This window comes from Lepus europaeus, chromosome 5 (assembly GCF_033115175.1).
Source record: "Lepus europaeus isolate LE1 chromosome 5, mLepTim1.pri, whole genome shotgun sequence".
Lineage (NCBI taxonomy): Eukaryota > Metazoa > Chordata > Mammalia > Lagomorpha > Leporidae > Lepus > Lepus europaeus.
This window is the reverse complement of record NC_084831.1, coordinates 37246980-37263171: the sequence shown is the minus strand read 5'-3', so window position 1 is coordinate 37263171 and position 16192 is coordinate 37246980. Positions and strand designations below refer to the sequence as shown.

The window sequence follows — 16192 nt, the reverse complement described above, 5'->3', positions numbered from 1 at the left end:
CAATTACTTCTCAATTTCCAGGAAGTGAACAGTGTAATAATTGTACTTTCCTTACTATTTCAGATTCCTGGCACCAGCCCTCCCTGTTCCGCCATGATTCTGTGGACTCTGGTGTCTCTAAAGGAGCATATGCTGGAATCACAGGGAACACATCTGGTTGGCATGGCTCTTCGCGAGGTCATCACGATGGTGTGAGCCAGCGGAGTGGAGGTGGAGCAGGGAACCATCGACACTGGAATGGCAGCTTGCATACCCGGAAAGGCTGTGCCTTTCAGGAAAAGCCTCCAACAGAGATTAGGGAAGAAAAGAAAGAAGACAAGGTGGAAAAACTACAATTTGAAGAGGAAGATTTTGTAAGTGTAAAGTTTTATTTTATTTTATTTTTTGACAGGCAGAGTTAGAGATAAAGAGAGAAAGGTCTTCCTTCCGTTGGTTCACGGCCGGTGCTGCGCCGATCTGAAGCCAGGAGCCAGGTGCTTCCTCCTGGTCTCCCATGTAGGTGCAGGGCCCAAGCACTTGGGCCATCCTTCGCTACCCCCCTGGGCTACAGCAGAGAGCTGGACTGGAAGAGGAGCAACCGGAAAAGAATCCGGTGCCTCAACTGGGACTAGAACCTGGTGTGGCAGTGGCATAGGCGGAGGATTAGCCAAGTGAGCCATGGCGCTGGCCAATGTAAAGCTTTAGATATGTAGTTAAAACTCAACAAATAGTGTCTTGATTACAAGACCCTGCTAGTATTGAGAAATTTCAGAAATAAAGAAGTCTTAAGTTTAGATTTTTGTTTATAGAGGAAAAGTTAATTGGTTTGAAGCCAGTGACATAAATTGCAATGTAACTTTTGGCAAATCTCTACACATTTTTCATCTTTATGCCTTGGAATACAAAATTAAAAATTTTAATTCTCCTTAAATTTATAAGGTTTAATATCCATATGTAACTGGGTAAAAATGTTGTCTTACATGTTAAATTGTCTTTCTGCATTATAAGAGGCTTTTTTTCCTCTCTTAATTTTGCTCTCATATAAAATGTGTTATTAGAAACAATCAAAAGTATTTTAGCTATTGCCTGTATATTCGTTAAAACTTGAGGCTAATATGTGTCCAGTGATACGTGTAGAGTTTTTAATTTGAAAGGCAGACATAGCTCTACCATCTGTTGGTTTACTCTCCATATGCCTGCAACACCTGCGTCTGTGCCAAGCTAAAGCCAGAACCCAGAACTCCATCCAGATCTCCCACATGAGTGGCGGGGACCCAGGTATTTGGGCTATCACCTGCTGCCTCCCAGGGTGCACATTAGCAGGAACCTAGAGCCTGAAGTGGAGCCAGGACTCCGATATACAATGTGGGTAATAAGTGGACTCTTAGCCATATGATAAATGCCCATCTGTCTATTGTTTTTTAGGTTTTTTTTTAATTTATTTGAAAGGCAGACTTAGAGAGAGTGAGTGAGATCTTCCATCTGCTGGTTCAATCCCCGAATGGTCAAAATGGCCAGGGCTGGGCCGGGCCAAAGTCAGGAGCCTTGGAACTCCATCTGGGTCTCTCACGTGTGTGCAGGGGCCCCAGCACATGGGTCATCTTCCAGTGCTTTCCTAAGCACATTAGCAGGGAGCTGACTCAGAAGTGGAGCATCCAGGATTCAAACTGGCACTTGTAATGGGATACCAGCATTGTAGGCAGCAGCTTAACCTGCTGTGCTACAACATTGCTGGCCTATCTAGTTATTTCTACATATCATATTAGCCAATCAACTCTGATTTCAGCATATTAATAAAGTCCACTACATAGGAGTCAAATTTAGACATTAGTTGTTTTTCCCTCAAGTCTAGAAAATGTTTCAGTGATATGTTAGGATTAACATGAATTAGTATCCCCAGGTGATTATCCTTCAAAACTGTATCCCTGTAAAGTACATCTTTTTAAAATGTACATAAGTATAGTATGTTTTGTTAATATCTTTATTTCTTTTTCTTTTTTTTTTTCTTTTTTTTTTTCTTTTCTTTTTGACAGGCAGAGTGGACAGTGAGAGAGAGAGAGAGAGAGAGAGAGAGAGAGACAGAGAGAAAGGTCTTCCTTTTTCCGTTGGTTCACCCCCCAGTGGTTGCTGCAGCCGGCGCACTGTGGCTAGTGCACTGCGCTGATCCCAAGCCAGGAGCCAGGTGCTTCTCCTGGTCTCCCAAGCGGTTTCAGGGCTCAAGGACTTGGGCCATCCTCCACTGCACTCCCGGGACACAGCAGAGAGCTGGACAGGAAGAGGAGCGACCAGGACAGAATCCGGTGCCCCGACTGGGACTTAACCCAGTGTGGCAGCGCTGCAGGTGGAGGATTAGCCTATTGAGCCGTGGCACCGGCCAATATCTTTATTTCTTAAAGGCTGTTTGCTTTATATTTTTAAGAACTTTATTATTTATTTGAAAGATGGAGTTACATAGAGATAAGGAGAGACAGGGATCTTCCATCCCCTGGTTCACTCTCCAAATCCAGGACTGGGCTGGGCCAAAGGTAAGAGTTGGAATTCCATCAAGATCTTGTGTGTGGGTAGCAGGGATCCAAGCACTTGGTCCATCTTCTGCTGCTTTCCTAGGTGCATTAGCAGGAAACTAGATTGGAAAGGGACACAAACCAATGCTCTTACAGGATGTCTTCATCCACTGAGCCACAACACCGGCCCCTGAAGTACATCTTATAATCACTCAACTGATCGTGTAGGAAGTGAATAGATCATGTAGGAATATTTAGGATCCCTAAATGTTTTGGTTTCTTATGAGGCTTGTTTTTTTTTTAAAAAAAGATTATAACAAACAAGAAATAGAGTGGGTTAAAGTGGAAATCATTTAGACACTATACTACTGATTGACCAGTTTGATTATAAGTTCTAATCAGTTATTAGTCATGTGGCATTCCTAGTGGAAAATTAATTGACAACAAGAAAATGTGGGGCCGGTGCTATGGAATAGCAGGTGAAGCCGCTGCCTGCAATGCCACATCCCATATGGGTGTCGATTGGAGTCCTGGCTGCTCCACTTCCAATCGAGCTCCCTGCTAATGCACCTGGGAAAGCAGCGGGAGATGGTTCAAGTCCTTGGGCTCATGTACCCATGTGGGAGACCCAGAAAAACTTCTGGTTCCTGACTTCAGATCTTCCCAGCTCTGGCCACTTGGGGAGTAAACCAGTAGATGGAAGATCTACCTCTCTCTCTCCTCTCTGCCTCTGCCTCTGCCTCTGCCTCTCTCTCTCTCTCTCTCTAACTGCCTTTCAAATAAATAAATAAATAAATCTTTTGAAAAAGAAAATATGAAGGTAACATTGCCTTCACCTGCTAAGTGAGAGGAAGTTTGATGTCAGATCAAACCTGAGAAAGACCAATAAGGGCAAATTTATTCTGTATTTGTATTTCTATGAAATATTTTAAGCGCATAGAAAAATGTGGAGAAAAGCTATCAAATATTCACATTACCTACCTTTGTGAAATACTGAGATTTTAGTCACATTTGATGTAGACCAATCTTTTAGAAAATACAGGGTATTGTGGATATAGTTAAAACATCCTTAATCCTAGTCAATTTCCTTTTGAGATAATCTTGATATTAGTGTTTAGCATCCTCAGATAGGGTAATAAACTTAATCCGTGTACGTATCATAAACATTTTGCCTGTTTTAAAACTTCATATGAATAGTCCATCCTCTAGCTCTCTGTTATTGTGTGGAATTTGTTGAGATGTTTGTATATTGATAACATTATGGCTCAAGATTAGCAGTTCTCAACCAGGTTAGGTTTGCCCTCTAGGGGACATTTGGCAATATCTGAAGACACTGTAGTTGTCACAACTAGAGATAGCACTGCTAACATCTAATATTTAGAAATCAGGGATGTTGCTAAACACCCACAATGCTCTGCAGTCGCATAACAAAGAATTTACCAGCCCAAATGTCAGTAGTACCATGGTTGAGAAACTGCAAATTTACTACTGCCATGTAGTAAATATTATATTGTGTGAGTACACCAGATTTGTTTATCCATTTTCCTGTTGATAGACATTTAGGTTGTATAAAACCTTGCTTTGGGGCCGGCGCCACAGCTCAATAGGCTAATCCTCTGCCCGCGGCGCCGGCACACCGGGTTCTATTCCCGGTCAGGGCACCAAATTCTGTCCCGGTTGCCCCTCTTCCAGGCCAGCTCTCTGCTGTGGCCCAGGAGTACAGTGGAGGATGGCCCAGGTGCTTGGGCCCTGCACCCCATGAGAGACCCAGGAGAGGCACCTGGCTTCTGCCTTAGGATCAGCGCGGTGCGCCAGCCATTGGAGGGTGAACCAAAGGCAAAGGAAGACCTTTCTCTCTGTCTCTGTCTCTGTCTCTCTCTCTCTCTCTCCCTCTCCCTCGCTGTCCACTCTGCCTGTCAAAAATAAATAAATAAATAAACAAAACCTTGCTTTGGGGTTCTACAGTTAAATCATTGGAACTTATGAATTATAATTAGATCAGGAGAGTCAAAAATAAAGTTTCTATCCATAGTGACTTAATGATTAATAAGTAATTAACTGGTAAAGGGAAAACATAAGGAACAGAATTGGTGGGAGAAGATAAAAAATCGGGGTGCCGAAGAGATGGGTGAGAGAGAATGGCTTAGAAAAGGGATTTGTGGATAGGTAGAACCACACAGGGAGAGTAACATTTTAGAACTAAAGAAAGAGGCCTAAAAGCAGTGAAGATGACTTAGAATTGATTTTTTGAAGAAGATGGGAGTATCAAGAAAGAATAGTTAGGTAAAAATTAAAGGTATTTGGGGACTTAATTATTGACAGTAGAGTTTCTGTATTCTATCCTGTACATTATATAATTGGAAAGTTATTTTTTAAATAGTATTAATATAATTAACAGTCCTGTATTGGTACCTTAGATAAGTTAGATAATCCTAATTGCTTTAGTCCCTAAAGCACATAGTAAAAAGAAAATATCACACTGGTTGAATAATGTGAAATAGCCCATCATTTTTAGCTATCATTAAATGTGTCCAGACCTTGTTAGAAAGGGCTCAGCTGTAATTCACTGAATAGCAGAGCAATTGCTGGGATTCTTTTCCAGAAGAATGAGCTAGAAATCTGCCTAGGAAAACTGTTTATGGGAGTCTGCTATTCTTCTGTGGTGCTGAGGGAGCTGCTAGCCTCAGATCTTGCTTTTACTTCAGAAAAGGGTTTGAGGAACTGGGTGCTGCAGGAGCCTGTTGACTACATATACTGGAATACAAAACATAATCTTTCCATTGACAGAAGTTAACATGCCAGCTGTGAAAGGGAAGATGTTTAAAGTGCTAAAGCAGATTTACACAGAAAAGGCAGAAGGAACTAAGAAACAATGAAACCAGCATAGGGTCCTATTCATTGAATTCATTCTAACCAGCTAGTATTCTCTTCCAGAACAAAGCCCCTTACTGAGGACAGATTGTTGGAAATAGAATCCAAATTGAACCGAACAGAGACAGTAGAGACAAAGGGAAGGTTCAGATAAAATGAGGAAGGAAAGAACAACCAGGACATTAAAGAAAGTAAGCTACTATCTTTTTGAACACTCCATGAAAATAAGAGAAGAGTATGATGTTAGAAGAACTAGCCTGACTCCCATTCACAAAAACTAATGATATATAAAGGAACAAGGTACCATGGGCTGACGTTGTCCCACAAGTTAAGCCACTGCCTGTGACACCAGCATCGCATGTGAGCACTAGTTGGATTCAGACTGCTCCACTTCTGATCCAGCTCCCTGATAACGTGCCTGGGAAAGCAGTGGAAGATAGCCAAATACTTGAGCTTCTGCCACTTGTATGAGAGACTCAGATGGAATTCCAAGCTCCTGGCTTCAGCGTGGCCCATCCTGAGCTGAAGGTGACTGGACTGGAAGTAGAGCAGCTGGGTCTAGAACTGGCAACCATATTGGATGCTGGCATCACAGGCAGAGGCTTAATCTACTATGCTTACAATGCAGGCTCCCCCAAGCAGTGTCTTAACCACTGTGTCAACTGCCTGCCCTGATTGTCTTTTAATTTTAATTAATTTATTTGAAAAGCAGAGCTACATAGAGGGAGGGAAAGACAAAGAAAAAGTGCACCTGGGAAAGCACGGAAGATGGCCCAAGTGCTTGAGCTCCAAAAAGAAGCTCTGGGCTCCTGGCTTCATCTTGGCCCAGCCACAGCCATTGCAGCTGTTTGAGGTGTCAACCAGTGGATAGAAGATTGCTCGCTCGCTCTCTCCTCCTCTCCCTAATTCTGCCTTTCAAAAAAACAAAAAAATAAATCTTCAAAGAAAAAAAAAGAAGCTAACTGTTTAAAAAAAGACATTGTTGGGATGCCTGCCTTCCATTTTGGACAGCGTGGGTCTTGTCCCAACTCCTTCTCTTTCTATTCAGGTTCCTGCTAATGTATGCATTCTCTCTCTCTCTCTCTCTCTCTCTCTCTTCCTCTCTTCCTCTCTTCCTCTCTCCCTTACTCCCTCCCTCTCCCTCTCCCTCCCTCTCTCAGTAAAAATAAAAAGTTTTCATTTAAGGACCAGGATCAAATTCCTTTCTTGCCTAATAATAAGAATAAGCAGAGTAGTATCCCAATAGACACTCCAGTGTATAACTTGGGAAATGTTTACAAAGCAGATCAGAACTGTCATGTACTGTCTTGAAATGTAACTAAATGATACTTAGAAAATGGTATTAAGAACAACAAAAATCAGAAAACTCAGGATGTTAGAATGCTGAAAGTGAAGATTAAACATGAAAGAACATAAGAAAAGTTAAAAACTAATTTTTTAAAAACTAGAAAATGGACAAATGATGCAATAGTTAAGATGCCCGTAATCCCATAGTGGAATACCTGTGTTCAAGTCCTGGCTGCACTTCGAATTACACCTTCCTGTTAATGCACATACCCAGGGAGGCAGCAGCTCGTGGCTCAAGTGCTTTTATCTCTGCCACCCATGTGGAGACTTAGATTGAGATCCTGGCATTGGCTCTCAGTTGTTGTATACATTCGGGAAGTGATCCAGTGGATGACAGATCTCTTGTGTCTGTGTGTCTCTCTGTCTTTGCCTTTCAAAGAAGATGAAAATAAATTGGAAATTTTTTAAATAAAGGAGAAAAAAACTTACAGCTGAGAAAGGACTTAACAGGGTCCCCATCCTGTTAAGAGTAATTACAAAGAGTAATTCAAACATTTAAAAGCATAATTTGAAGTGACTGGTATTGTGGTACAGCAGACTAAACCATTGCCTAAAAGGCTGGCATTCCATATCACAGAACTGGTTCTGATCCAGCTTCCCACTAATGTGGCTAAGAAGGCAGTGGAAGATGGTGAAAGATGAGTAACTCTGCTTTTCAAATACAAACAATAAATTTTTTTTGTTTTGTTTTTTTTGTTTTGTTTTGTTTTGTTTTGTTTTTGACAGGCAGAGTGAATAGTGAGAGAGAAAGGTCTTCCTTTTAGCCATTGGTTCACCCTCCAATGGCCGCTGCGGCCGGCTCATCGCACTGATCCAAAGCCAGGAGCCAGGTGCTTCTCCTAGTCTCCCATGCGGGTGCAGGGCCCAAGGACCTGGGCCATCCTCCACTGCCTTCCCGGGCCATAGCAGAGAGCTGGCCTGGAAGAGGGGCAACCGGGATAGAATCCGGCGCCCCAACCGGGACTAGAACCTAGTGTGCCAGCGCCACAAGGCGGAGGATTAGCCTGTTAAGCCATGGCGCCGGCCTCAATAAATCTTTAAAAAAAGAAAAGTGCTGCAGGCCAGCACTTTGGTGCAGTGAGTTAAAGCCCTGACCTGTAGCACCAGCAACCCATATGGACGCCAATTCATGTCCTGGCTGCTTCACTTCTGATCCGGCTCCCTGGTGATGCACCTGGAAAAGCAGTGGAAGATGGCCCAAGTCTTTGGTCCCCTGCACCCACTTGGGAGACCCAGAAGAATCTGCTGGCTCCTGGTTTTGGATCGTCTCATCTCCGGCCATTTGGGGAGTGAACCAGTGGACAGAAGACCTCTCTCTCTGTGTCTCTACCTCTCTTTTTAACTCTTTCAAACTTTCAAATAAGTAAAATAAATCTTAAAAAGGAAAAGGTGTAATTTGAGAAAATCTTCCTAAAATTCAGATTTAAAGGTGCAAATTTGAAAGGATAGCCATAACAGCCAACAGTGAGATATAATCATAAAATACTAGACTTAAGAGGTAAAATGTCCTTTGGGCAAGCATGAAGATAAGTGACTTTGAAGAGAAAGAAAATCAGAATTTGATAGAACTTTTTTTTAAAATTAAAAGATTTATTTATTTACTTGAAAGAGTTACAGGGAGGAAGAGAGAATGAGAGCTTCCATCCCCTGGTTCATACTCCATATGACTGCAACAGCCAGCACTGGGCCAAGTCAGGAGCCAAGAGCTTCATTCAGGTCTCCCACGTGGGTAGCAGGGGCCCAAACACTTAGGCATCTCCTGCTGCTTCCCCAGGCCATTAACAGGGAACTGGATCGGAAGTAGAGCAGCCAGGACACAAACTGGCACCCATATGGAATGCTAGTGTCATAGGCAGTGGCTTTACCCAATTTGCCACAACTGGCCCCCTGCAGAACTTTATAACAGAAGTAAATGGAGTAATAGTTACAGCATTCAGGGAAAGGAAAATATGACAGGATTTTATACTGTCAGACTTCAGTTATAAAGGTTATAGGCAAACATCAATGTGTTAAGAACTCAAAATATTTTTCCCAGTACTTTTCCTGAGGAAAGTAGTATAGAACAGGCTCATACAAACCAGAAAGATACCAGTGAAAGGAATTATGGTTGATACTAAATTTGTGATTAATTGTAGAAATAAGAATGAGCATTTAAAGTATATTTTATGTAATAACTGTGTGCCCTGCCAATCTAGATATGGTGTAACTTTTTTAATGGGAAAACGGGGAGAGATGCCCAAAACATTAAAATTTTAGTAATCTTGTTGCTATTCTGTTGTGTATATCATGGGATAAAGCTGTCACATGCGATTTTATGTCCTTGACAATCATGATCTGTGTGGAGGAAAGGAAATACAAATATAAGTTAAACGTTCAGTAAAAATCTTAAGGTACTCTCAATTTGAGTTGAAAATATCAGTAAGAAATTATGAAGTGTTTTATCTTTGAATACAGACAGTCCCCATCTTACATGGTACATTGATTTGCCTTCTAATTTATGATTTTATGTAATGGTACAAAAGCATATCCAAAAAAGCCATCTGTTTTTCACTTCTAGTACAATATTTAGTAAAGTTACATGAGATAACCAACATTTTATTGTAAAATAAGCTTTCATGTTAGATCGTTTTACCCATCCAAATGCTAGTTTCATTAAGTATTCCAAGCACATTTGAGGTAAAGTAGGTTAGGTATACTAAATACTTTTTTTTTTTTTTAAACAACTTATTTACTTATTTTTGGAGGGAAGAGAAAGAGAATTTCCCCATCGGCTGGTTCACTGCCCAAATGCCCACAATGCCCAGGAGGGGCCTGGGGCCAGCTCTTAGGACCAGGAATTCAACCCTAGTCTCTCACATTGGGAGCAGAAACCCAATTTGCATGAGCTATCACCACTTCCTACCAGGGTCTGTATTAACAGGAAGCTAGAAGCAGGAACCTGGATCCAGGTTTTGAATCCAGGTACTCTGACATGGCCTTAATCACTAGGCTAAATGCTAGCCCCTTAAATGCATTCTTGATTTAGGATGTTTTCAGTTTAACAATGAGTTTATCAAGATATAACCTCGGCATAAATCAGGGAGCTTCTGTCTATATGTTTGTATTAGGTCTAGGCTTTCTCTCCTGAAAAGTACTGAAAACTAAAGAACAGTCCCATTGCAACAAGCAGCTGTGTCCAGATTATGATTTTGAAATATCATTGCTGGGATCATTATGGGATGAAATTGAAAAATTTTTTAAGACATTTATTTGAAAGAGTGACAGAATCAGTTAAAGATAACTGCAAGGATTTATTTAAATCATATCAAATTAGATCTGTGAGTTCATAGTGATGCCTGCCTCACCTTAGGAACAAGCATGCATCCTGCCTTCTGTATGAACTAAACTGTAGAACTGAATTAATTTTTATGTACTTTACTAACTAGGAACTGTAAAATTAGAAGATCATTGTCTTGTGACTTATATTAGTTAATAGTATGTCAGCATCACAAAAAAAAGACCTCTCTGTAATTCTGCCTTACAAATAAATAAAAATCTTTTAAAAAAAGGCAAAGAGATTGTCACTGTAAGTCAGGATAATGGTTTGGTTTTTTTTAAAGATTTTATTTATTTTTAGATATTATTTGAGAGGCAGAGTTACAGAGAGGGGGAGAGAAAAGGAAGTTTTCCATCTATTTATTCACTCCCTAAATGGCTGCAGGGGCCCAAGGACTTGCGCCATCCTCCCCTGCTTCCCAGGCGCTTTAACGGATAGCTGGATCAGAAGTGGAGCAGCCAGTACATGTGTTAGTGCCCATATTGGATGCCGTCTCTACAGATGGCACCTTTACCCACTATGCCATAGCATGGGCCCCCAAAATGGTTATTTTTTTGAAGGGTGACTTTTAATTTTTTTCTTAATGAGGCTTATAAAGTGCTTGATTTGGCCAATAAATATTAAGTGATTTTTTTGGTCATTAACCTACTCATTTGTTTTATGTTTTTGTTTCTGGATTTATTTTACTATTTTAAACTTTTTTTAATCAGTGGAAAGAGAACAAAGACACTGCATAAATAAGGTCAGTATCTCTGATCACCCTAGAATGTGACTAGAACATAAGCCTGTTGAACAGCCAACCACAGCTTTCATCAGTGAGAACTCCTCTCTTTAGTCTTCCATCCAGACTATGTCCTTCTTTTACATTGTCACTGTTTTGTCCCTTTATATAGTAAGTTGGTTGGATTGCATTTGTGCTTGTTCTGTTCTTGGTTCTCATGTGAACTGCTTCAAAATAAGTACTAACTCCAAGAGATTCAAATTCAGAAGCTTTGTATGGAGTCTGGGTATCTTTGGTGTTTGTTTAAAGTTCTTGCAGTTGTGTTGAAAAGCTGTTTTCCTCTATTACCAGATTATAAAGTTTCACCGATGTTATCTTCATACCCCTGTCTAATCAGTTATTAAGTTCAGTTTGTTGCTCTTAACTCTTCTCCATCCTTCCCCTCATCTCTTCTGTTTATTACTTTTCTGGACTATGGAACTGATCTCCTATTAGACTCTTATAGTTAATGTTTAAGCCCCTCAAATTTACCCTTTAAGCCGCTACCAGAGTGACTATTTTAAGTAAATGATTGGATCATGTTAACTTCATGAAAGATGGATCCCCTGTACCTTCAGAATAAAATGTCATCTCCCTAAGGATCTTGCTGAAGCTGGCTCTTACGTGCTTTGCCAGGCATCTTTTTTCCCACAGAGGACTCCCTTTCTTCCCTAAATACTACTCATGTTGAACTATTTGCAGATCTTTGGTATTCTGTTCTTAGGCTTTCCTGTCTTGTTGGTCATGTTTAGCCTTCTGTTAGAGAATTACCTATTTCCAGCTTTGGAATTCATCTTTAAGGACTCTTGTTAGTTGTCATCTATGTTGAACCCTTTTCTGATAGCCTCTTTGAAGTGGAATTGCTCATTCTTCCCTGATTACTCTTTCTTCCCTAATATGAATTTTTATCATAGACCCTGCAATCCTTTATTGTATATACTTATGTAGGGATTATCTTTGTAGTGATACTGTAAACTTTGTGATATTTTGCCTTTGTATCCCTCGCCACAGCCCGTGACATGGTCTGCCTCTGCCAATACCACACATTAACTGACCAAATTGTCCTGGTTAAATCTGAGAAAAATGATCCATATTCAGCTTTCTGTGCCCCCTTATTTGACATACATATCCTATAGCAAGGTAGGAAATAGCACATTTAGTCCATTTATTAAAATAATATTATACATTATATTGATTTTGCATTTTAGCATCTCCTGTTTAATTCTGAATACTTAAATTAGTAAGTGCTGCTAATATATAATTGTTTGGTAGGTTCCATGGTGATGACTACCTTATAAAAAGTGCCAAGTGATCAGCTTTCTGTATCAACCATTCATATCCCTTTTTTCCTAGCCTTCTTTGAATCCAGAAGCTGGCAAACAGAATCAGCCATGCAGACCTATTGGGACCCTTTCTGGAGTGTGGGGTAGGTAGATGTTGCCATTTTAAGGGCACAACTTTTTTTCTTAAGGACAGGAACAAAGATTTTTTTATCTGTTTTTTGTTTGTTTCATCTTGTCCACTTGCCATAGTAACTAACATCTATCAGTACTTTCTTGATTTAAGTGTTTGCAAGTACAGCAGATTACCCTGTATCCCCAAATTACATTCAAATGTAATTACAGGAGTAGAGTCAGAATAGATATTTGCAAGCTTGTGGAGCTCTGAATGTAGAAGCAGGTTTTAAGTAAAAGAATAATATAAAGTCCATAAAAAGTAATATTTTGATTAACATTTCTATTTTCTTAGAACAGTTATTTTATGTGTTAATGATTGATTATCTCCCAAATATATGTCAGTATATATAACTACTTCCAAAGCATTCCTCCATATTACTAAATAATTTTCAAAAGTATTCTTTGAAAACTTATATAATACCACATCGCCATATCATTTTGTTCCATTAGGTCTGATTATTGGGGTTTTTATTTTTGGCAGTTATAAATGATGACTTATATAGGGCAAGGGGAAAACACACAAATGCAAATTATTTATATGTGTGTGGTGAGAATTGTAGACTTAAAGAACATTAATAAATACAAATCAGTGTATTCAAACCAAACCTGATCTTTGATAGTAAATTGAACTCTCCTTATTCCTTCATTACATTTGTTTGGTAGTCAGCATCTTACTGGAAAGGCTTTAGTATATCTAAAAGTTGGGTTTGAATTAGTGTTACAGAGTTGAAGGCAATTGCCATACCTTCTCATCTTTTAATGGTATAGCTTTACTTGTTTACTTCATCAGAGGTTCCCATGACAGACTCATTTTACTATTTACTACATCTCTCCATTCCCATATTGACAAGGAGCTGGTATCGTATTTATTCTATAACTGATTGATCACACTGTGCTATGCATTAGACAAATTGTGCCTCTGAAAGACTATTACCATCTTTGGGCTTTCTGACTGTGGTTTGTGAATTTAATATCAAGTGTTTCATAGGCTGCCTTTTTTCTTACAGTTCCTAAGTAATGTCAGTTTTGAGAATATCTGTTAAGTGCACACCAGACATTTTTGTCCCTCCATCTCAACTTTCAACTCTGTTGAAAATGAAGTCTTACAAATCGTGCTTCATGTTGCTCAGTGAATATGACATACTCTTTTGTATCTCCACTGTTGTGTTTCACAGAAAACCCACCTAGTGCCAAGCAACCTTCCAAGATGTTAGTCATCAAAAAAATTTCCAAAGAGGATCCTGCTGCTGCCTTCTCTGCTGCATTCACCTCACCAGGATCTCACCATGCAAATGGGAACAAAGCATCAACCATGGTTCCAAGTGTCTATAAGAACTTGGTTCCTAAGCCTGCACCACCTCCTTCCAAGGTATGATTTGGAATCATTACGAGAATCTTGCTCAAAAGACTTGAAAATAAAACAGAAAACATTAGTAAATTTTTTCATGTCTAATCATTCACCATATATTCATTTAGTACATGTTAAATGTATAGTATTGAACTCTGACTTCATACTCTGTTGCTGCCAACTGGATTGTTAGCAGGTTTCTCTATTTATTAGCTTAAATAATAAACCTGCTCTTCCTGATTTGCTGTTTCCATTAATAGCATTAGCACCAATCCAACTGCCCAGCTGAATACCTTGGCTGCTTTTTTCAGTCTCCTTACTCATTCTCCTCAGCCAGAGTTATAAAGTCCTTATCAGTTCTTCCTTCTGTGCTGTCTTTATTTAGGAACTTGTCTGACGTTTACTGTTGTAGTGTAGCTTCTGTTTTGTTATCTCTGTATATTAATTTTCCACAGAAATGCCAGAAAGATCATCCTAAAACAATTGAATAGATCATATCCTTTCCTAAACACTTTCATTGTCTCCAAACCACTTATAGCAGTAATTAATAAATTGTTTCAGTTAAGGGCCAGGTAATATTTTGGGCTTTCGAAATTACATATGGTCTTTTTTTTATATATTCTGATTTTTTTTTTAATTAATTTACTTATTTGAAAGGCAATAGAGATCTTGGATCTGATGGTCTACTCCTTAAATGACTGCAGCAGCCAGATCTGAGCCAGACTCAAGCCAAGACTAGGAACTTGATTTTAGTTTCCCTCATGGGTGACAGGAAGTCTACATACTTGGCATTTTCCACTGCCTTCCAAGGTGCATTAGCAAGTAGCTACAACAAAAGGAGAGTAGCCAGTACTTGAGCTGGAACTTCAGTGGTGGAGCCGGCATCACAAGCTGTAGCTTAACTTCTGTACCACAACACCAGCCCCCCCCCCCCCCTTTTTTTTTTTTTACAACCCTTTTAAATATAAAAGTATTATTAGTATAAGTGGTTGAAGTTCTTGCTATTTCATTTCCAATCCAGCTTCCTGAGGGAGACCTGGATGAATTTCAGGCTCATGATTTAAGCCTGGCCCAGTTATGGCTCGTAAGGAAATTTGATACTGAACCAGCAAATAGAAAGTCTATCATTCTTTGTGTGTGTCTCTCTCTCTGCCTTTCAAATAAAAAATATAAATAACTTCTAAGAATTTTGATAGCTCCCACTTAGATTTGGTCCATAAGCCATAGGTTATCAAAGTATATATTTTATAATATAGTATCTAAACTATCATGTCTTGTGTAATTTTTCTTAGCATAATTCAGTTTTCTTCTTTCTTTTTTGCATCCCACTGCCTTTTTTTCTCTTCTGAGAAGAAATTATTCTTCAAGTTCATTCCCATCCTCTTTGTGAACCCCTTTCTATCACATCTAAAGATATTATTCCTTTTTACCTCTGATTGCACAGCACTTACCAAATAGCCAGAGCACATTGCATCATTTTACTTTCTTGACTTGGTTGTAACCTCTTTAAGGGCAGCCTTCCAGTCCTTTTCATGTTTGCATTGTAGCACTCTTATTTAAGCACATTATAAATACTTTCACTAATTCCAGCCACTGTAAGGAAACCATTAGAATTCACTATTTAGGGCCAACAGTGTGGTGCAGCCAGTTAACCTGTCCTTGTGACACTGGCCTGTATTAGAGTGCAAGTTCCAGTCCCAGCTGCTCTGCTTCCAATCCAGTTTCCTGCTAATGTGCTTGGGAAGTCAGTGAAAGATGGCCCATGTACTTGGGTACCTGCCATCCCTGTGGCACACCCTGATGGAATTCCAGGCTCATGGCTTTAGACTGACCTAGCCCTAATTTTTTTTTTTTTCTTTTTTAAGATTTGATTTATTTTATTTATTTGAAAGAGTTACAGAGAGAAGTAGAGAGGTCTTCCATCTGCTGGTTCACACCCCAAATGGCTGCAACAGCTAGGGCTGGGCCAGGCCAAATCCATGAGCCAGGAGCTGCTTCCAGGTCTCCCACAGGGGAGGCAGGGCCCAAGCACTTGGGCCATCCTCTGCTGCTTTTCCAGGCGCATTAGCAAGGAGCTGGATCAGAAGTAGAGCAACTGGGATTCAAACCAGCACCCATATGGGATACCAGCACTGCAGACCAGGGCTTTAACCCGCTGTACCATAGTGCTGGCCCCCGAGCCCTAGATATTGTAGCCATTTAGAGAGTGATGGAGTGTGTGTGTGTCTGTTCTACCTTTCAACTTTTTTTTAAAAGCACTGTTTGGCATTAGAAGAAAAACCAAACCAATTAGCATTAATTCACTTTCCATTATTTGCAAGCGCTGTGTTTGGTGCTTATGAATCCAAAGAAAAACATGAGTTATAACTCTCTATGAGCTGAAACTTTAATTGGGGTGACAGGATGTAGCAGTGCAGAAGGGTGTGTCATAATGTGTGAAATGAAACAATAGCAGTTACTAATCACATCATAGAGATTTGAGTCCACTCAATTAATTTATTAAATATTGTATACAGTTGCAGGCTATAATTATCAGGGAGAGTTTACCAAAAAGCTGCAATTTGAGCTAGTTTTTGGAGGCTGATTCTGATTTACATGGTTAGAAAAGAA

The 16192-nt window shown here is 39.8% G+C and overlaps 1 protein-coding gene across 4 annotated transcripts in view; it reads left to right on the top strand.

Annotated features, from left to right (window-relative positions):
* Nucleotides 1-16192, top strand: part of GPBP1L1 (GC-rich promoter binding protein 1 like 1) — a 59420-nt gene that overhangs the window by 30103 nt on the left and 13125 nt on the right. For all 4 annotated transcript variants that reach the window (XM_062191202.1, XM_062191201.1, XM_062191200.1 and 1 more), the window contains exons 5-7: nucleotides 64-353; nucleotides 12131-12203; nucleotides 13410-13603. In XM_062191202.1, the coding sequence (XP_062047186.1) occupies nucleotides 64-353; nucleotides 12131-12203; nucleotides 13410-13603 (557 nt within the window). The remainder of the gene's footprint in view (nucleotides 1-63; nucleotides 354-12130; nucleotides 12204-13409; nucleotides 13604-16192) is intronic.